Raw genomic sequence first — 21,135 nt, 5'->3', positions numbered from 1 at the left:
AGTACCTTTGGAGACACCTGTAGAGCACCTTTATAATCACCCATTTACGTTGTGACGTTTGGTAGCACACAAAGTGTTCCTCCGGTAAACGGGAGTTGCATAATCTCATAGTCAGAGGAACATGTATAAGTCATGAAGAAAGCAATAGCAACATACTAAACGATCGGGTGCTAAGCTAACGGAATGGGTCAAGTCAATCACGTCATTCTCCTAATGAGGTGATCCCGTTAATCAAATGACAACTCATGTCTATGGCTAGGAAACATAACCATCTTTGATTAACGAGCTAGTCAAGTAGAGGCATACTAGTGACACTCTGTTTGTCTATGTATTCACACATGTATTATGTTTCCGGTTAATACAATTCTAGCATGAATAATAAACATTTATCATGATATAAGGAAATATATAATACTTTATTATTGCCTCTAGGGCATATTTCCTTCATGAGGCAGTATTGGAAAATAGCCTACTTATTTACTATGACCCCCAGGCTTTGAGCAATCATGCTTGTAGACGAAAAACTTCACAAAAGTAGCCTACTCATTTACTATAACCCCCTAGAGTTTGAGATCTTCACAAAGAAGGGTCTACTTTTTTGGGGCAACCCCCTAGAGTTTGTGGCAATCTTCATTATAGGTACGTTTGGGACGTATTAGCCGCTGCTGTCGGCGACCCTCCACCCTCCGTCCAAGTAGAATCTCCTCCCTCCTCCCTCCTTCCTTCCTATTCCTCCCCTGCTCATGGCGCACCAACCCTCTTGTATCATCCTCCCTCCTCCCTCTTGGCTTCTTCCTCCTTCCTCCATCCCTCAACCCCATCTATATTTCTAAAGATAACATCGTATGAAGGAATACATGGCTATACACCGACCCTCCTTCCTCATACTTCTTCCTACATCGGCTTTGGCCTGTGGGTGGATGCACCAACCGGATATGAGTGTCCCTCTCCTCCTTCATCTGTCCTTTCTCTGTAATTGTTGAGCGTGTCCATGTATATATTACAGACTGTGTCTATGTATTGCTATAGCAATATTGTTGTGTAATGCTTGAGTGCAACAGGGATTTGTGTGTGGTGTATAGAGAGAAGCATGAGTTTGGTTCAGTTTAATTAAATCCAGTCAGACATAAATTTAGTGAAATTCAGTTTAGTTTGTTCCTTTTGTATCCCACGGTGCACATAGTTATTGCTATTCGAATCAGGTATTACGTGCTTAAGCACTCGGTTAATTGTCTGCTATGAAGAATTTGTTTGTTGTTGGAACAAATGGTTTGGTTTACAATTTTCTTATAATATGTAGAAGGATGTATATTTTTAGGAGTAAAGAATGATATTTTGATGATCGATGATATGGGTTCCTGCTCATGTGTATGTAGCTAGTGATTTTGCATATTTGCTAGATGCTTGGAGTGTCGACTAAAACAATTTACCTTTTGTAGGTTCTGAGATACACCAAGAAACATTGGTGAAGGCTCAGGCATGCATGGGTTACATGGGGCTGCATGCAGCAAGATAGGTTCTCCTTTGATATTAGTTGATGCTAGACTGTCGGCTGTTACTACTAGCAAAATTAGTTTGTGTAGCTGTTACTAATGAGCCGAAATGGACATGGGCTGCATGCTAATTTGTCTGGAGCTATTGCTCACTATTTTAGTTTCTAATGCATATGAAATTAGAGAGTAGTGTTAATGGGTGCAAACTGAATGCCATTTGAGGTTTGGAGATATGCAAGCCACTGATGGCCAAAGTTATAAATTGTATACAAATTTGCTCAACTTAAGTATTGTTGCCAATATTCCATGCATTTGTTCCGCGGTGTTTAAGTATTCCGCAGTATTCAATGCATTCGTCCACTGTGAGCAGAGATTTGTTATGCGATATTTAGTTAATTCCAAAAATTGTAAGTATAGTCATTGAATTGCGCATGTGTTAGCTATATGTCGTCTACAGTATCATAATTTTCTTTGTAAAATGGTCGTTCAATTGCCTACAATGTACAAATCACTGCTTTACAGTCAATTAACATATAAACATATTCACTTAAGCCAGAGGGGCATTACAGACAATTCAATGCCAAATCTATAGTTTCACCATTATCTCAACCAAACAGCTTCCAGCTTTTCCACAACTGGAAGTTAACATCAGTTTTCTCATAGCTCGTAGCTCACACCAGCTATTTCAAAATATGCAGCTCCACCAAACACAACGTAACAAAAGTTGCTTTCTTATAGCACTAAAGTTGCCCCCGTAGCACCCAAAGTTGCATGTTAAAGATAGCTCATCCAAGCATACACACATGAGATCTAGTTTTGAAGAGCTTGTCGCAAGGAACCCAAAAGTGAAAACGCACATGAATTCCGGTGCTCAAATCAAAAGTTATGACTTTTTATTATTTTGGAAACTCCAAATAAATGCATATGGGACATGATCGTTTATCCTTTCTTGTAGAAATCTACTCACTCCGTTTCAAAATAGATGACCCAACTTTGCACTGACTTTGTACTAAAGTTAGTACAAAGTTGAGTCATCTATTTTGGAACGGAGGGAGTACATGGTAGGCGCATTGGAGAATGGGGTCAGGGCCTTTTTCCAAATCGAGACAATCCCACGGCATGTATATGGTTAAGAAAAGGCTGGTCTTTCCTTTTTGGTAGGTACTAAAAGGGTGTGTGCTTTGCTACGCCATTGGGGGCGTTAGATTTTCATTAAAAAAAGACTCCTTTTCTTTTCAGAATATAAGGTGTATTAGTTTTTAGAAAAGTCAAACCTCTAAGTTTTCCCAAATTTGTAGAGAAATATATCAATATTCAGAAAACCGAATCGACATCATTAGATTATTTACTATTGTGGATGTTGATATTTTTGGCTTTGAGCTTGGTCAAAATTAAATGAACTTTACTTTCAAGAAACAAATACAACATATATTTTGGAACTACGGGAGTATTTGGTTGGCCGAGAGGGGGGTGTTGGAGTGTGTTTTCTTTTTATTATAATACGGTGTTTTGGTGGGCCTTTTGTGGTGTGATTCGGTGTTATCTGCTAATCAATCCATACTTCTGTGAGGAAATTTTATGTGTCGATGGTAGTGTGTACTATATTGATGCTACAATATCACATGTTGGCCCATCTTTTTTTCTAGGTGGTGTGAGGGTACGTGGGATTAATATATTTCTATAGGGCAGTACCTGCTGATTGATTTCAAAAATTGTTGACTTAGGTCAAAATCATGAACCAAATCCAAAATTGAATACCTTAATCAAATGAAAAGGCTTCATAATTAAGGAACATAGTGAATTAAAATAATTGAATGAGAGAACTCCTTAAGAAATTATTGGCCCGGTCGAAATCAGGTGACTCGATTTTAAATTGAAGACCTCAATTGACAGTGAGGTCTTAAAAATTAGGGAGGACGATGGAGTGTGTTTTCTTTTTCTTTATAATACAGTGTTTTGGTGGGTCTTTTGCGGTGTGATTCGGTATTATCTGCTAATCTACCCATACTTATGTGAAAAAAATCCTATGTCGGTGATAGCATGTACTATGTTGGCGCTACAATATCACATGTTGGCGCTTCTTTTTTCTAGGTGGTTAGAGGGTGCACAATTCACTCTTTTTATAGACCGGTTCTTGCCGATTGATTTCAAAAATTGTTGACTTTGCCAAAGTCGTGAACCAAATCCAAAATTAAATACCTTACAGAAAAGCTCCAAAACTAATGAACATAGTGAATTAAAAGAATTAAATGAGAGAGCTCCTTAAGATATTGTTGATCTGACTCAATTTTAAATTGAATATCTTAATTAATTATGAGTCTTAAAAATTATGAAGCATATCGCGTATTTATATATGAGAGGACGGACACTCGCTAGCCACGTCCAAAAATAAAACTCCGCTCTTTTTCAAATACAAAGACAAGTTTCAAAAGGAATAAATTGCCATGCATGGCAATAGCAGGAACAGGATGGACACATAGAAGCTACTCATTGTTAGAATTAATGGGCTAGGCCCATAGCAATTTCTGAAATCTCAAAGCCCATGTGTAAAATGGCAAGTGGTGGTGCTAAGTTTAGTCCCACCTTGGAAGTTGAAGAAGAGTTGGACCTCTTTATATAGTGGGTTCTCTCCACCACTCTAAGTGGTGTGTGAGGAGAGAAAGGGAAAACCACACGCGCGCGCTCGCTCGCCTGGCCTGGCCTGACGGGTATGTTTGCGCACTTGGGGATGTTTGGCAAAGGTCAATATTCCTATTCCTAAGAAACGCAAACTTGGACCAAAGACAGTGGATTGTGTCTTTCTAGGGTATGCTCAACGGAGCATTGCTTATAGGTTTTTAGTGGTAAAATCTGAAGTACCTGATATGCATGTTGATACTATAATGGAATCTCGTGATGCAACATTTTTTGAGAACATATTTCCTATGAAAGATATGCATAGCATTGCTAGATTTTCTTCTGAGATAATTTCTGAATCTAGTACAACTGATGAACATTTCGAACAATCACATGAGGAAGTCCTTGAGAAGGATAACAATGAAGTTCCTAGAAGGAACAAGAGACAAAGGATTGCAAAATCCTTTGGTGATGATTTCATTGTATACCTTGTGGACGACACACCCAAGACGATTGCAGAAGCATATGCATCTCCGTATGTAGATGATTGGAAAGAAGCTGTTCATAATGAGATGGACTCAATTCTTTCTAATGGAACTTGGGAACTAACTGATAGACCATATGGTTGTAAACCTGTGGGCTGTAAGTGGGTGTTCAAAAAGAAGCTAAAGCCTGATGGTACTATTGATAAGTACAAGGCGCGGCTAGTGGCCAAGGGCTATACTCAGAAAGAAGGCGAAGATTACTTTGACACCTATTCACCCGTTGCTAGAATGACCACCATTCGAGTGTTACTTTCCTTGGCTGCCTCTTATGGTCTTATCATTCATCAAATGGATGTAAAGACAGCTTTTCTCAATGGAGAGTTGGAAGAGGAGATCTATATGGATCAGCCTGACGGGTTTGTGGTAAAGGGTGAAGAGAGAAAGGTGTGCAAGTTGTTAAAATCTTTGTATGGTCTGAAACAGGCACCTAAGCAATGGCATGAGAAGTTTGAAAGAACTCTGACTTCTGCAGGATTTGTCATTAACGAGGCTCATAGGTGTGTTTACTATCGCCATGGTGGGGGCAATAGTGTCATATTATGTTTGTATGTGGACGACATACTGATCTTTGGTACAAACATTAATGCAATTAATGAGGTCAAGTCTTTTCTATCAAAAAGTTTTGACATGAAAGATCTGGGAGAAGCCGATGTAATTCTAAACATCAAACTTATTAAGGATGAGAGTGGGATTACATTAACGCAATCTCACTATGTTGAGAAGGTCTTGAACCGATTCGGTTTTATGGATAGCAAGCCTTCTCCAACACCTTATGATCCCAGCGTGACACTCAGAAAGAACAAGAAAGAAACGAGAGATCAATTAAGATACTCTCAAATTGTCGGTTCACTCATGTACTTAGCTAGCGCTACAAGACCAGATATCTCTTTTGCTGTGAGCAAACTGAGTAGGTTCATGTCCAACCCGGGTGATGATCATTGGCATGCACTAGAAAGGGTCTTGCGCTATCTGAGAGGTACTATGAGTTACGGAATTACTTATTCAGGGCATCCTGCTGTGCTAGAAGGATATAGTGATTCAAATTGGATCTCCGATGTTGATGTACTTTACGCAACAAGTGGGTATGTATTTACTCATGGTGGTGGCGCAGTGTCATGGAGGTCTTGCAAGCAAACCATATTGACGAGGTCAACTATGGAAGCAGAATTAACTGCTTTGGACACAGCTACTGTTGAGGCAGAATGGCTGCGTGAGCTCTTGATGGACTTGCCGGTTGTTGAAAAACCTGTACCGGCTATTCTTATGAATTGTGATAACCAAACGGTTATCGCTAAAGTGAACAATTCTAAAGATAATGCAAAGTCATCAAGACACGTGAAAAGACGTTTGAAGTCTGTCAGGAAGTTGAGAAACTCCGGAGTAATAACTGTTACGTATATACAAACAGACAAAAACCTGGCAGATCCCTTTACAAAGGGACTATCACGAAATGTGATAGATATTGCATCGAGGGAGATGGGTATGAGACCCATAGATGTTACACCATAGTAGTAACCCAACCTTTGTGATCGGAGATCCCGTGAATTAGGATCTGGGAAGAACAAGCTATTGGTTAACTGAGGAGAGTAATAACTTATGATCGTCTCCAAGTGAAGATGCAAAACTCTCAGAGCTGTAAGGCTCAGATCTGTAAGGCAGGTTGGCAACATGCCTTAATGTGGTTCTATTGGCTATAATTAGCAAAGATGTTGTCCTACAGAGCAGTCTTGAAAGAACACACCTATATGAGTTCTGGCTGTAAACGTCGCAGTCTATGAGATTTGGGTGATCTCTAGTAAGCTCACGAAGAGACCAGGGAGTATGACGTATAAGCTCCAAACCGCGGGGTAGCCTACTGGCGGTCAGGTACTGGTTAAGACTTTGAGTGAAACCTGTTCACACAAAACTAGCAATTCAAGGCATAGTCCATTGTCAAGTTGTGAATGGATGTAGCTTAAAGTTCTAGGCAGAAGTTCAACTTAACAGTCTCTGCTGAAACACTGGTATATTAAACAAGTGGTGAGAGAAGGCAAATCTCTAAATGGGTATTTGAGATCTGGTGGGGGATTGTTAGAATTAATGGGCTAGGCCCATAGCAATTTCTGAAATCTCAAAGCCCATGTGTAAAATGGCAAGTGGTGGTGCTAAGTTTAGTCCCACCTTGGAAGTTGAAGAAGAGTTGGACCTCTTTATATAGTGGGTTCTCTCCACCACTATAAGTGGTGTGTGAGGAGAGAAAGGGAAAACCACACGCGCGCGCTCGCTCGCCTCGCCTGGCCGGGCCGGGCCGGGCCGTGGCGAGGCGAGGCGAGGCATACAGGCGACATGCGCGTGAATGGTCCGCCGAAATCCGGTCCGTCTCCTTGCAGGAGCGCAGCTTCCTTTTGCCGTTTTATTTTTATGTCTTGGCAGACAAGTTTTTGATTTCTTGTCCGGTAAGTATACGAATTAGAAACCGAGTTGGTTTGGGATTGTGGTCGCGACACAATACCGCCTCTGGTCCTAATATATATACAGCTACCGGCTGCGGCCAGAGACACACCGAAAAACACCTAGGGTTTTGCCTCATCTCACAACTTGCGCCGCCATCGTAGTCTACTCCATCCCAAACGCCGGCGTGCATCGGCGCGTGGGAGAGCAGGTCTCCGGAACCGTTCGTCTTTGCGATCCTGCACCGGGAGAGGACGAATTAGGTTTTTGGGAAGCGCTGTGCGCGACTGCTCAAATTCGTCATCACGGGTCGTCTTCCGTCCAAGTCGGGCGGTGCTACTCATCGTCGTATTCATCGCCGTCAGCAGCAGATCGTCGCCAACATCGTCATCAACACTGTCGCACCCATAATAGCTAACGATCAGTACGTCCAACATCCTCTGTTCATGTCTGTTTCTACAGCTATTGTTACGTGTTTGCTGCTGTTATGCATGTCTTGCTGTTCTTCTAGTTTGCTAGATTATTGCATGCTAGTATCTCTTCTAGTCATGGATTATTTACTGGAATTAATCATGAACTTGCCTAATATTCCAACAATCCAAAAACCTAATTATAGGCAATTTCCTGAGTTAACTATGGCTGGATTCGCTGATGCACTGAGGCCGGATAAGTTTACCGGTGTGCACTTTAAGAGGTGGCAGGTGAAGACCACGCTCTGGCTTACTGCTCTGAAAGTTTTCCACGCTAGTGTTGGTGCTCCAGAGGGAATGACCGACGAAGATCGGAGAAAATTCCAGGAAGCCAATACTATGTTTGTGGGATGCATTCTGAGTGTTCTTGCTGACCGTCTGTGTGATGTGTACATGCACATAAACGACGGAAAAATTCTGTGGGATGCACTGAATGCAAAATTCGGTGCAACAGATGCAGGCAGTGAACTGTACATCATGGAGAGTTTTCATGACTACAAGATGGTGAATAACCGTTCTGTGGTTGAACAAGCTCATGAGATACAGTGCATTGTGAAGGAACTTGAACTCCTTAAATGTGTTCTACCCGACAAATTCGTGGCTGGGTGCATGATTGCAAAGTTGCCTCCTTCATGGAGGAATTTCGCCACAACTTTGAAGCATAAGAGACAGGAGATGTCAGTTGAAAATCTGATTGCATCTCTTGATGTTGAAGAAAAAGCTCGGGCTAAAGATACCACTGAAAAAGGAGGTGAGGTTCAGCCTACTGCTAACATGGTGCAGAGGTACCCACAGAACAAGAACAAAGGGAAGAACAAACCTGTTTTCAACAAGCCTACCAAGACTACTACCTTCAAGAAGAAGAAGTTCAACAAGGCTGAGCTAGAGTGCTACGCCTGTGGGAAGCCTGGACACTTTTCCAAGGAATGCCCTGAACGTGCAGACCGCAGAGGGAAAACAAGCTCCAAGACTGTCAACATGGTGACCGCTAGCAATACTGATGGGTATGGTAATTTACCTATTGTGCTTTCAGTATTTCAATCATCTTCGTGGTGGATTGATTCGGGTGCTAACGTTCATGTGTGTGCTGACATCTCCCTGTTTACTTCTTATCAGGTCGCAAGGGATTCTTCCGTCCTAATGGGGAATGGGTCACATGCTTCTGTTCGTGGCATTGGCACGGTGGATCTGAAGTTTACTTCGGGAAAGATCGTGCAACTAAGGAACGTGCAGCATGTCCCTACTATGAACAAGAATCTAGTTAGCGGCTCCCTTCTATGTCGAGATGGATTTAAGGTAGTTTTAGAGTCCAATAAAGTAATCGTGTCAAGATTTGGACAATGTATAGGAAAAGGCTATGAGTGCGGAGGCTTGTTCCGCTTTTCTCTTTCAGATTTTTACAATAAGTCAATAAACCAAATTTGTGCTAGTGTTAATGATGATGCAAGTATTTGGCACTCTCGTTTATGTCATATTAATTTTGGTTTAATGTCTCGGCTATCCAGCATGAGTTTAATTCCGAACTTCACAGTTGCCAAAGGTTCTAAGTGCCATAGTTGTGTGCAATCTAAGCAACCTCGAAAGCCTCATAAGGCTGCCGAGGAGAGAAACTTGGCACCTCTAGAACTCATACATTCTGATCTTTGTGAGATGAATGGTGTGTTGACAAAAGGTGGAAAGAGATATTTCATGACTTTGATTGATGATGCGACTAGATTTTGCTATGTTTATTTGTTGCAAACTAAAGATGAAGCATTAGACTACTTTAAAATCTATAAAGCTGAAGTTGAAAATCAACTAGAGAGAAAGATCAAGCGTCTTAGGTCCGATCGTGGTGGAGAGTATTTTCCAAAAGTTTTTGATGAATTTTGTGAGGAACATGGTATTATTCATGAGAGGACGCCTCCTATTCACCTCAATCAAATGGAGTGGCCGAGAGGAAAAACCGCACATTGACTGACTTGGTGAATGCCATGTTAGACACTGCTGGTTTATCTAAGGCATGGTGGGGGGAGGCTCTATTGACTTCATGTCATGTCCTGAATAGAGTTCCCAACAATAATAAAGAGAAAACCCCTTATGAGGAGTGGGTTGGGAGAAAACCATCACTTTCTTATTTGCGCACTTGGGGATGTTTGGCAAAGGTCAATATTCCTATTCCTAAGAAACGCAAACTTGGACCAAAGACAGTGGATTGTGTCTTTCTAGGGTATGCTCAACGGAGCATTGCTTATAGGTTTTTAGTGGTAAAATCTGAAGTACCTGATATGCATGTTGATACTATAATGGAATCTCGTGATGCAACATTTTTTGAGAACATATTTCCTATGAAAGATATGCATAGCATTGCTAGATTTTCTTCTGAGATAATTCCTGAATCTAGTACAACTGATGAACATTTCGAACAATCACATGAGGAAGTCCTTGAGAAGGATAACAATGAAGTTCCTAGAAGGAACAAGAGACAAAGGATTGCAAAATCCTTTGGTGATGATTTCATTGTATACCTTGTGGACGACACACCCAAGACGATTGCAGAAGCATATGCATCTCCGGATGTAGATGATTGGAAAGAAGCTGTTCATAATGAGATGGACTCAATTCTTTCTAATGGAACTTGGGAACTAACTGATAGACCATATGGTTGTAAACCTGTGGGCTGTAAGTGGGTGTTCAAAAAGAAGCTAAAGCCTGATGGTACTATTGATAAGTACAAGGCGCGGCTAGTGGCCAAGGGCTACACTCAGAAAGAAGGCGAAGATTACTTTGACACCTATTCACCCGTTGCTAGAATGACCACCATTCGAGTGTTACTTTCCTTGGCTGCCTCTTATGGTCTTATCATTCATCAAATGGATGTAAAGACAGCTTTTCTCAATGGAGAGTTGGAAGAGGAGATCTATATGGATCAGCCTGACGGGTTTGTGGTAAAGGGTGAAGAGAGAAAGGTGTGCAAGTTGTTAAAATCTTTGTATGGTCTGAAACAGGCACCTAAGCAATGGCATGAGAAGTTTGAAAGAACTCTGACTTCTGCAGGATTTGTCATTAACGAGGCTGAGAGGTGTGTTTACTATCACCATGGTGGGGGCAATAGTGTCATATTATGTTTGTATGTGGACGACATACTGATCTTTGGTACAAACATTAATGCAATTAATGAGGTCAAGTCTTTTCTATCAAAAAGTTTTGACATGAAAGATCTGGGAGAAGCCGATGTAATTCTAAACATCAAACTTATTAAGGATGAGAGTGGGATTACATTAACGCAATCTCACTATGTTGAGAAGGTCTTGAACCGATTCGGTTTTATGGATAGCAAGCCTTCTCCAACACCTTATGATCCCAGCGTGACACTCAGAAAGAACAAGAAAGAAACGAGAGATCAATTAAGATACTCTCAAATTGTCGGTTCACTCATGTACTTAGCTAGCGCTACAAGACCAGATATCTCTTTTGCTGTGAGCAAACTGAGTAGGTTCATGTCCAACCCGGGTGATGATCATTGGCATGCACTAGAAAGGGTCTTGCGCTATCTGAGAGGTACTATGAGTTACGGAATTACTTATTCAGGGCATCCTGCTGTGCTAGAAGGATATAGTGATTCAAATTGGATCTCCGATGTTGATGTACTTTACGCAACAAGTGGGTATGTATTTACTCATGGTGGTGGCGCAGTGTCATGGAGGTCTTGCAAGCAAACCATATTGACGAGGTCAACTATGGAAGCAGAATTAACTGCTTTGGACACAGCTACTGTTGAGGCAGAATGGCTGCGTGAGCTCTTGATGGACTTGCCGGTTGTTGAAAAACCTGTACCGGCTATTCTTATGAATTGTGATAACCAAACGGTTATCGCTAAAGTGAACAATTCTAAAGATAATGCAAAGTCATCAAGACACGTGAAAAGACGTTTGAAGTCTGTCAGGAAGTTGAGAAACTCCGGAGTAATAACTGTTACGTATATACAAACAGACAAAAACCTGGCAGATCCCTTTACAAAGGGACTATCACGAAATGTGATAGATATTGCATCGAGGGAGATGGGTATGAGACCCATAGATGTTACACCATAGTAGTAACCCAACCTTTGTGATCGGAGATCCCGTGAATTAGGATCTGGGAAGAACAAGCTATTGGTTAACTGAGGAGAGTAATAACTTATGATCGTCTCCAAGTGAAGATGCAAAACTCTCAGAGCTGTAAGGCTCAGATCTGTAAGGCAGGTTGGCAACATGCCTTAATGTGGTTCTATTGGCTATAATTAGCAAAGATGTTGTCCTACAGAGCAGTCTTGAAAGAACACACCTATATGAGTTCTGGCTGTAAACGTCGCAGTCTATGAGATTTGGGTGATCTCTAGTAAGCTCACGAAGAGACCAGGGAGTATGACGTATAAGCTCCAAACCGCGGGGTAGCCTACTGGCGGTCAGGTACTGGTTAAGACTTTGAGTGAAACCTGTTCACACAAAACTAGCAATTCAAGGCATAGTCCATTGTCAAGTTGTGAATGGATGTAGCTTAAAGTTCTAGGCAGAAGTTCAACTTAACAGTCTCTGCTGAAACACTGGTATATTAAACAAGTGGTGAGAGAAGGCAAATCTCTAAATGGGTATTTGAGATCTGGTGGGGGATTGTTAGAATTAATGGGCTAGGCCCATAGCAATTTCTGAAATCTCAAAGCCCATGTGTAAAATGGCAAGTGGTGGTGCTAAGTTTAGTCCCACCTTGGAAGTTGAAGAAGAGTTGGACCTCTTTATATAGTGGGTTCTCTCCACCACTATAAGTGGTGTGTGAGGAGAGAAAGGGAAAACCACACGCGCGCGCTCGCTCGCCTCGCCTGGCCGGGCCGGGCCGGGCCGTGGCGAGGCGAGGCGAGGCGAGGCATACAGGCGACATGCGCGTGAATGGTCCGCCGAAATCCGGTCCGTCTCCTTGCAGGAGCGCAGCTTCCTTTTGCCGTTTTATTTTTATGTCTTGGCAGACAAGTTTTTGATTTCTTGTCCGGTAAGTATACGAATTAGAAACCGAGTCGGTTTGGGATTGTGGTCGCGACACAATACCGCCTCTGGTCCTAATATATATACAGCTACCGGCTGCGGCCAGAGACACACCGAAAAACACCTAGGGTTTTGCCTCATCTCACAACTTGCGCCGCCATCGTAGTCTACTCCATCCCAAACGCCGGCGTGCATCGGCGCGTGGGAGAGCAGGTCTCCGGAACCGTTCGTCTTTGCGATCCTGCACCGGGAGAGGACGAATTAGGTTTTTGGGAAGCGCTGTGCGCGACTGCTCAAATTCGTCATCACGGGTCGTCTTCCGTCCAAGTCGGGCGGTGCTACTCATCGTCGTATTTATCGCCGTCAGCAGCAGATCGTCGCCAACATCGTCATCAACACTGTCGCACCCATAATAGCTAACGATCAGTACGTCCAACATCCTCTGTTCATGTCTGTTTCTACAGCTATTGTTACGTGTTTGCTGCTGTTATGCATGTCTTGCTGTTCTTCTAGTTTGCTAGATTATTGCATGCTAGTATCTCTTCTAGTCATGGATTATTTACTGGAATTAATCATGAACTTGCCTAATATTCCAACACTCATCATCACTAAAAATAATAATAGCAGTCGTTAAATTCGTTGGATCAATGATGTATAGCAGCACAAACGCATACAATTAGGTGCCATGGGAAGAGAGAGCGAAATTGTGCCCCAAGGCTAGAGCGTGATCGTATTAAACTGTCCCTTTCCATCAATGCTCACGTTCATTGTCTTCTTTAAAGTCCACGACTCGGGAAGCTCCACGCAATTGTTATCAAGGAAGATGATAAACTCATTGAGGACGATAATTGGGGTTAATGTGAAGCTAAGTGTTTGGTGCAGTAGTCTCGTGATGACAAAAAGGACAAGCCATGAGACATAAGTAACTTGTAAATTTGTACAGTCAGCTTCATTTATTTATAATCATTCGTATGTAGCAATGCACGGGCGTTCTACAAGTACAATTAGTAATTAGGTGATCGCACGGCCACACACCTCCTCGCCGCTCCGTGCGTACGCATCGATCAGTGCCGTACGTGCGCAAGATCCACCAGGCCTACGGACGACGGATCAGTTCATGTTGCGCGCGCAGTGCGTGATGGCGGAGCAGCCGCGCGTGTAGGGGTTGGCCTGCTGCATGGACCCGCAGTTGATGTAGTAGGACGCCCCGCGCTTGTCGCAGGGGATCTGGTCGGCGCGCAGCGCCGCGTAGCTGATGTACCTGGCCGTCGACTTCCGCACCAGCGACCGGCGCAGGGCCTCACCGGCGCCCGTCACCATCTCCTCGTCCTCGTCCACGCCGCACTCCCCGATGACCCCGTCGCAGGCCGCCGCGCGCGACAGCAGCATGGAGGCCAGCTCGCCCGCGGAGGCCGGGGACGGCAGGCAGGCGACCGCCGCGGCGGCCGCCAGGAGCGCGAGCAAGGCCACGCCGAGCCTTGCCATGTCAGTCTTCTGTCCGGTAGCTGGTTTCTTGCGGGTTTGAGTCGGTCGGTTTGTCGGTCTGAAGCTAGGGTAGATCCCTCCCTGCCTTCTTCTCTCTTTGAAGGGAGTGGGAGGAGGGGGAGATGGAGAGGAGATGCGGGGGAAGGGGGTTTGGAGAGGGAGCAGGACGGCCGCACGTCGGCTTGGCCAGTGCCGCCGCGCGTTGCGGCCTCCGCCTCGGCGCCCAGCAAGATCGAAACCATCATACGCGCCATTATGTGCTAATTTTAGGTGCTAGGAAGACCCATGTTTTACGGTGTCCACTAACCACTAGTACGTGACATGTGGACACCTTCTGAGGTGCCCGTTTCGAGCGTCCTCTCCCATCTCCGACTACGCCGCCACGAGGCCATCTCCCAGCCTCGCCGCGGCGCTTCCCTCTGTCCGCCTCCACCAGACCACGGCCGCGCTGCTCCCCTCCGCCGGCCTCCACCTGGAAAGAGGCAACTGAAGACACGGCCGTTGAAGAAAGAGACGAGGCTGCAAATGATATGAACTCTGCTTCTGATCCGCAACCTGTTTATGCCTGATGTAACTCTATGATGGCCGCAGCAGTTTTCCACATTGCTAGTACGTACTTGGGTTACCTGAGAATTCCATGTGTATTATGGATCCTAAGTTTAATTTGCATATGGATCCAGGCCCGTTTGATCTAATTCGGACGAGCAGTGGCAACAAATGGCCAGACACAGAATTTACCAGTACTGAATTTGAAATTGTAGTTCAAGGATTCCAGACACGCAACTCCAGAAATTCCACTCCAATCTTGAGCATACTGGAAACCTTGATTCTACGCCATTTGCCAACGCAGAGCCAATATGCAGACAATACTACATACAGTAATACTCCTATATAAGAATGCAGAATCCCCGTCAGTAGACTGAATGTAAATTCAACAACAGTCTCATCATATGCCAGTTGGACCGGTTAACTCCACAGGGCTTCACAATGATAAACCTAGTTTATTTCGGAATACTTGAACCCATACTTCTTAAAATACTCTCGAAATCCATACACGCTCTGGTCAGGGTCATAGTTGAAGTGCACATGAGGAAATAACATCACATCAGGGCAAATTTGACAATTTTGACCTGGAAACGAAATAAATTCACAGAATGAACTGGGTGCGAAACTATTTCACACCCCTAACCCTTTTGTGTAGCGCCCGCCACGCCGGCGCCACACCCTACGGTGCAGCGCCTAGCTCCGGGGCGTTGCACCTCTGTCCACCGTGGCAGCCCATGGGCCCGCATCCAGCAGTGCAACGCCTCCGAGCTAGGCGATGCACCTGTAATGTGCAGCGCCTAGCCGCTAGGCGCTACACGTGTAATGTGCAGCGGCTAGGCGCTGCACTGTGACTTATCTGCAAACGCGCCAGCCCTCTCCTCCCCCACCCTCCCCATTGGCAGTTACAGAAAAACAGGGCGGCGGCCATCTGCACTCCCCCTCTCAATCCCCTCTCCCAAATCCTTCCGATCCGACGATTTGGTCCGTGCATTTCTTCACCAATCCATCGTAGAAGGTACTCTCCTCCGATCCCCTTCTTTCTATCCATAGAAAATATTATATTTTGAAGATTTGGGGAACCCTTGTTTGAATCTTGCATGTATTAGATTTGGGCAACTTTTGTTTGAATCTTGCATATATTAGATTTGGGGAACCCTTGTTAGATTAGAATGTGGTTTGGATAGATAGGTTGACATGTTATTTATATAGTTTGGATACATAGATTGACATGTTATTTCTATGGAGAAGTTATTTGTATGAAGTAGGCCTAGTTTAGTTTATTTGTACTAAAATTATACTCGTATTGAGAAAAATGCTTTGGATACATATGCTTTGAATCTTGCATGTAGTAGGCCTACTTTAGTTTTTTTGAATTGAAAAGATAATCGTGTTGACAAGAATGCTTTGTTGAAATTGTTAGGATGGTTTGGCTTCTCGATGATCATTGGGACAAACAACACCGGTCGTACGCTATGTCGGTGCAGCAGCGGGTAATACTGAAAGTGGCCGGTGTTATGAATTTCGTATGTTTTTTCAAACACAAATGCCCCATATGTAATGTTATGATTTGTTTGTTTGTAGGAGCTTGCACCTCTGAAGCTTCGGTCTCACGGGATCAGCCTTGGAGGGATGCGCTATGATGAGCGGTACACACCTTATGTTAGGGAGGCAGGACTTCTCCCTTTCATTGAGTTGGTCCGCCGGTCGACGCCACCCAACAATGCTGCAGCACTCACCGCGCTTATTGATCATTGGAGGCCGGAGACACACACTTTCCATCTTCGGACCGGGGAGATGACCGTGACGCTGCAGGATATTGCTATGATCACCGGTCTTCCTATCGATGGCAATCCTTTATGTATGAACACCGATTCTGAAGGGTGGCGCGCGCAGATGCAAGCCCTTATCGGTATGGTTCCTCCGGAGCCTCGGGAGCCAGAAAGGGAACATAAGAAGAAGGAAAGAGTCGCAGCGGGCGCTACTTTCACGTGGATATCATCGAACTTCGCTCATTGCCCCGATGATGCTAATGAGGACATGGTGAAGACATATGCTCGTGTCTACATGTGGTACGTGATATCGAGGACAATGTTTGCTGATGGCACAGGCAAGAATGCTCCATGGATGTGGCTGAAGGCGTTGACCGTCTTCGATAGCAAATGGAGTTGGGGTTCGGCGACACTAGCTTACTTGTATCGACAGGTATGAAGTTGTTTCCTTTTCACTTCATTGATACATTATCAATGCGCTCTTGCGGCAAATTTGACCATGTTCTTTTTTATGTGCAGTTGGACGATGCCAGTTGTAGGCACACTGGAGGTATTGGTGGTTGTCTGCTCGCACTTTCCATATGGAGCTGGGAGCGTTTGCCGGTTGGACGACCTAAGACCGTGAAGTACGAGGATTGAGACGATAAAGACGACCCACTACGGCTACCCACTTGGGCTTACAAGTGGGATGTGTTAAATGAGACGACGGATGATCCCTCGGTAATGTACAAGTTGTACAAGAGCGAGTTGGACGCGATCACGCCTGAGCAGGTGAACCGACCTTGCATAAGTGATTATCATGCTTGTATCTTCACTCGATATCAATTTTGCATTCAATCCCATTTTGCAGGTGGAATGGGAGCCGTATGGAAAAGGAGAGAGTTTTGGTAACCCTATAGAGTTCAGGCTTAATCCGATGTGCATTGGGGATAGGGATCTCTGGCATATGCGGTGCCCACTGATATGCAACTGGGCGGTTGAGCTTCACCTGCCACATCGGGTGTTCCGCCAGTTTGGTTTGTTCCAGCCACACCCGCCGGAGTGGGAGGACACGGACAAGTTGCTACACGCGTAAGATATAATTAACCTTGAGCACTTAGCAGCTTCTCGACGGTTTCGATGATGCTAATATTCTGTTTCTAACTTGCAGGTTGGATAGGAAAAAGCAGCGGAAGATCAAGGATTGGGCCAGCCATCACAGGAAGTATGTCGTGCAGTTCGCTCTTAGTGTGGAGCAAGCAAGGGCTGGAAAACGAGCCCAGCTTCGTGAGCACTGCCCGATCGCGTTCAACAACTATCTCGCATGGTTTCTTGCAAGTACCCGCGTGGAGGTATGCCAGCCGGCGTATGCTGAGGAGATTCTGGAAGAACCCACCGTTTTTGATGAGGTAGCCCAGCACCAGTACAACGCATTAGTCAGGAAAGGCAACTCGGTGATCCCTTCAGCTCCAATGATGAACTTTGTGGTTAGCCCTTTTTGCTTTTCCATTCGCACTTTTCACATCTTCGCTTGCCTAACACTTTGATACCGTTTCTGTTCATAGCGTGCCCAGATCAAGAAAGCAGCTGACGAGACCGAGACTATTCTGGAAACAACCCCGGCTGGCAAAAGCGATGGGGAAGGTGCACTTCGAGAATTCATTAAGGTTCACATCTCCTTCAAACTAGCACTTAACATTTGTTGGTACGTTCCATGTCTCATTCACTTGTACATGTTGCAGCGCCAGGGCCAAAAGTTAAGGCGGCTATCAAACCTTTTCGGTTGTCGTGACCCCGAGTATGTATCACCAGAACGGTCTAGGTCGGCGACACCATCAGATCCCGCTTCGGGGCAGAGCCATGGTGAACCTTTCGAGGATGAGGATGTGGGTGTGGTCACCCAAGAGGTATGTCATGACGATATATATCCATTTGTTGATGCATTGCTAACTATATCCTCACACACGGTCTTTCCATATCTTTTGTTGATGCATAGGTTGCTGATGATATGACCTTGGGGACGTACCGGGCTCGGTCTGCATACGAGTTGAAGCCTAGGAGGGGAATCAACAAGTACACACCTGAAGACTTCACCCAAAGAGGCAAAAGGACGGTCGGCACCTCGCGGATGGCGGCTTTGGATGACTATTTGGATGACGATGTCGAACCGGAGGCGGAGCCGGAGCCGGAGCGGGTTCCTCTTCCTAGGAAGGTGAAGAAGATAAGCGTCAAGAGGGGGGGAGGACCCAGCAAGCGTGGAAAGCACTAGTCATCTTAGTTTTTTTATAATGTTGAACTTCGAGTGCGATTTGTTATGTCGTTGAACTTGGAGTGGTCGTACCTTTTATGTCGTTGAACTTGGAGTGGTGGTAGCTCTATGGTAAACTGGAACTTATTGTGATGGTCCTTTCTAAGAAATGATGTCTTTTGTGAACCCTTTTTGAACCTGAATGTTTGTTATACTAATTGTTGAACTGTGGCTGAAAAAGACCCAGTAGAGGGGGGAGGAGGCACAGTAGGTAGGCCTCAAGTTTCAGGCAAAAAAATTGCTAAGTGTTTGTGCAGCGCCCAGCACGGAGGCGCCACACTCTACAGTGCAACGCCTGCGAGCTAGGCGTTGCACTGTAGAGTGTGGCGCCTCCGTGCTAGGCGCTGCATATGTCTGTAACTAGCCATACTTCTGTTGCTTTCTGGATAGCTACAGACATATGCAGCGCCTAGCTTGGAGGTGCCGCACTCTACAGTGCAACGCCTAGCACGCAGGCGCTGCACTAGAGTGTGGCGCCTCCGTGCTAGGCGCTGCATATGTCTGTAACTAGCCATACTTCTGTTGCTTTTCTGGATAGCTACAAGCATGTGCAGCGCCTAGCTTGGAGGCGCCGCACTCTACAGTGCAACGCCTAGCACGCAGGCGCTGCATTATAGAGTGCGGCGCCTCCAAGCTAGGCGCTGCATATGTCTGTAACTAGCCATACTTCTGTTGCTTTTCTGGATAGCTACAGACATGTGCAGCGCCTAGCTTGGAGGCGCCGCACTCTACAGTGCAACGCCTAGCACGCAGGCGCTGCACTATAGAGTGTGGCGCCTCCAAGCTAGCCGCTGCACATGTCTGTAACTAGCCATACTTCTGTTGCTTGCTGGATAGCTACAGACATGTGCAGCGCCTAGCTTGGAGGTGCCGCACTCTACAGTGCAACGCCTAGCTCGCAGGCGCTGCACTATAGAGTGTGGCGCCTCCGAGCTAGGCGCTGCACATGTCTGTAGCTATCCAGAGTGCAACAGAAGGTATGCCTCCAGTTTCAGGCAAAAATTTCGCTAAGTGTTTGTGCAACGCCTAGCACGGAGGTGCCGCACTATACAGTGCAGCGCCTAGCCCCCAGGCGCTGCACTGTATAGTGTGGCGCCTCCTAGCTAGGCGCTGCACTGGTCTGTAGCTATGCAGCCAGAACAGAAGGTACTTTACAGTTTGAGGCACTTGGACTTGGACTTAGTGAATTTTTTAGCTATCCAGAGAGCCACAGCAGCTAGGCGCCACATGGTAGATTGCAGCGCCCAAGTACTTCACGACACATAGTAGTTCATAACACATAGTACTTCACGACACATAGTAGTTCTTACAACCAAATCAAGGAGGAGACATAGTAGTTCACCGCACATAGTAGTTCACACAACCAAATCGAGAAGGAGACATAGTAGTTCACGGCACATAGTAGTTCACAACCAAATCACATTGGAGACATAGTAGTTCACAACCAAATCGAAGAGGAGACATAGCTCTATTGCGTAGAGCAAGGCCCCTTTCCCTTCTTCTTCTTCCTCTCTTCTTCCTCTTCCTCCTCCCTTTTTCTTATGAGGTGAGCCTCCTTAACCACCCTCTCCATGAATATCTGATTGTCCCTCTCTTCTTTTTCAGCTGCAATTGCCCAAAGCTTCATGGTTCTTTCTTCAAAATCCTGTTGACGCTTCTTCTGTGCCTCCTCAACTTTCCTCATCAACGCTTGCTCCCTAGCGCGCATCGCATTTGCCGCACTCTGTTTTCGCTTCCTCTCCTTCTCAAGCTCCTCTTCCTTCTTCTTCTTTAGCTTGGCTGCATCCTCCTCTCTAAGCTTCTTCGCAGCCTTCTCCCACCATCCGGCCATCTCATCTTCGCCATCCTCCTTCATCGTTGGTTTGTTGGGTTGGGAAGCCGCCATACCTACAATGAGTGGAACATAATGGTTAGTAAGGACAATAAGAACAAATGGAAGCACATATGAAAAAGAAGAACATATGAAAAAACAAGAACATATGATACATTATAGTTAGTGAGGAACATACGGAAACGGTCCATCTAGGTATCCAAACATTCCTCTATAACGAACTTGCGCTTGTCCATCACCACGGCCAAGTCCACCACCAAGGCCAAGACCATCACCAAGGCCGAGACCATCACCACGGCCATTACCACCACGTCGAGCTCTTCCACCACCACGGCCGAGACCACCACCACCACCTCTACCACCACCACGGCCTCTTGTAAGTCCAAGTTGCCGACCTCTTTGTTGCCTAGATCCTCTTTGGCTAACACTTGGTTGGCTAGGCACTTGTTGGCTACCACTTGGTTGCCTTGGCACTTGTTGGCTACCACTAGGTTGGCTAACACTTGGTTGGCTAGGCACTTGTTGGCTACCACTTGGTTGCCTTGGCACTTGTTGGCTACCACTTGGTTGGCTTGGCACTTGTTGGCTACCACTAGGTTGGCTACCACTAGGTTGGCTACCACTTGGTTGGCTCCCTTGTGTAGCTCCATGTTGGCTTGTGCTTGC

At 45.2% G+C, this 21,135-nt stretch overlaps 2 protein-coding genes across 3 annotated transcripts; one reads left to right on the top strand and one right to left on the bottom strand.

Moving 5' to 3' along the window:
* Nucleotides 1-13,499: 13,499 nt before the first annotated feature.
* Nucleotides 13,500-14,036, bottom strand: LOC109739151 (protein RALF-like 33). The gene has a single exon (XM_020298271.3). It carries the CDS (start codon nt 14,034-14,036, stop codon nt 13,662-13,664), a length of 375 nt encoding a protein of 124 aa, XP_020153860.1. The 3' UTR covers nt 13,500-13,661.
* Nucleotides 14,037-16,870: 2,834 nt separating this feature from the next.
* Nucleotides 16,871-18,469, top strand: LOC141041563 (uncharacterized). Of its 2 annotated transcripts, XM_073508125.1 has the most exons (4): nt 16,871-17,422; nt 17,502-17,817; nt 17,896-17,997; nt 18,073-18,469. In XM_073508125.1, exons 1-4 carry the CDS (start codon nt 17,151-17,153, stop codon nt 18,340-18,342), a joined length of 960 nt encoding a protein of 319 aa, XP_073364226.1. In that variant the 5' UTR covers nt 16,871-17,150; the 3' UTR covers nt 18,343-18,469. The 2 variants fall into 2 exon arrangements, with proteins under 2 accessions (XP_073364226.1, XP_073364225.1); XM_073508124.1 differs by having other exon boundaries at nt 17,116-17,422; nt 17,896-18,469.
* Nucleotides 18,470-21,135: the final 2,666 nt, after the last annotated feature.

Source organism: Aegilops tauschii, chromosome 2 (assembly GCF_002575655.3).
Source record: "Aegilops tauschii subsp. strangulata cultivar AL8/78 chromosome 2, Aet v6.0, whole genome shotgun sequence".
NCBI lineage: Eukaryota > Viridiplantae > Streptophyta > Magnoliopsida > Poales > Poaceae > Aegilops > Aegilops tauschii.
This window is presented reverse-complemented; position numbering and strand designations above follow the sequence as displayed.

Bases quoted from the DNA above. Each gene is read 5' to 3' on its own strand.
- LOC141041563 (XM_073508124.1), top strand. From the start codon at position 17,151: ATGCTTGTATCTTCACTCGATATCAATTTTGCATTCAATCCCATTTTG. The intron at 17,423-17,501 runs GTAAGATATAAT...TCTAACTTGCAG, and splicing joins ACGGACAAGTTGCTACACGC to GTTGGATAGGAAAAAGCAGC. The intron at 17,818-17,895 runs GTTAGCCCTTTT...TTCTGTTCATAG, and splicing joins CTCCAATGATGAACTTTGTG to CGTGCCCAGATCAAGAAAGC.
- LOC109739151 (XM_020298271.3), bottom strand. From the start codon at position 14,036: ATGGCAAGGCTCGGCGTGGCCTTGCTCGCGCTCCTGGCGGCCGCCGCG.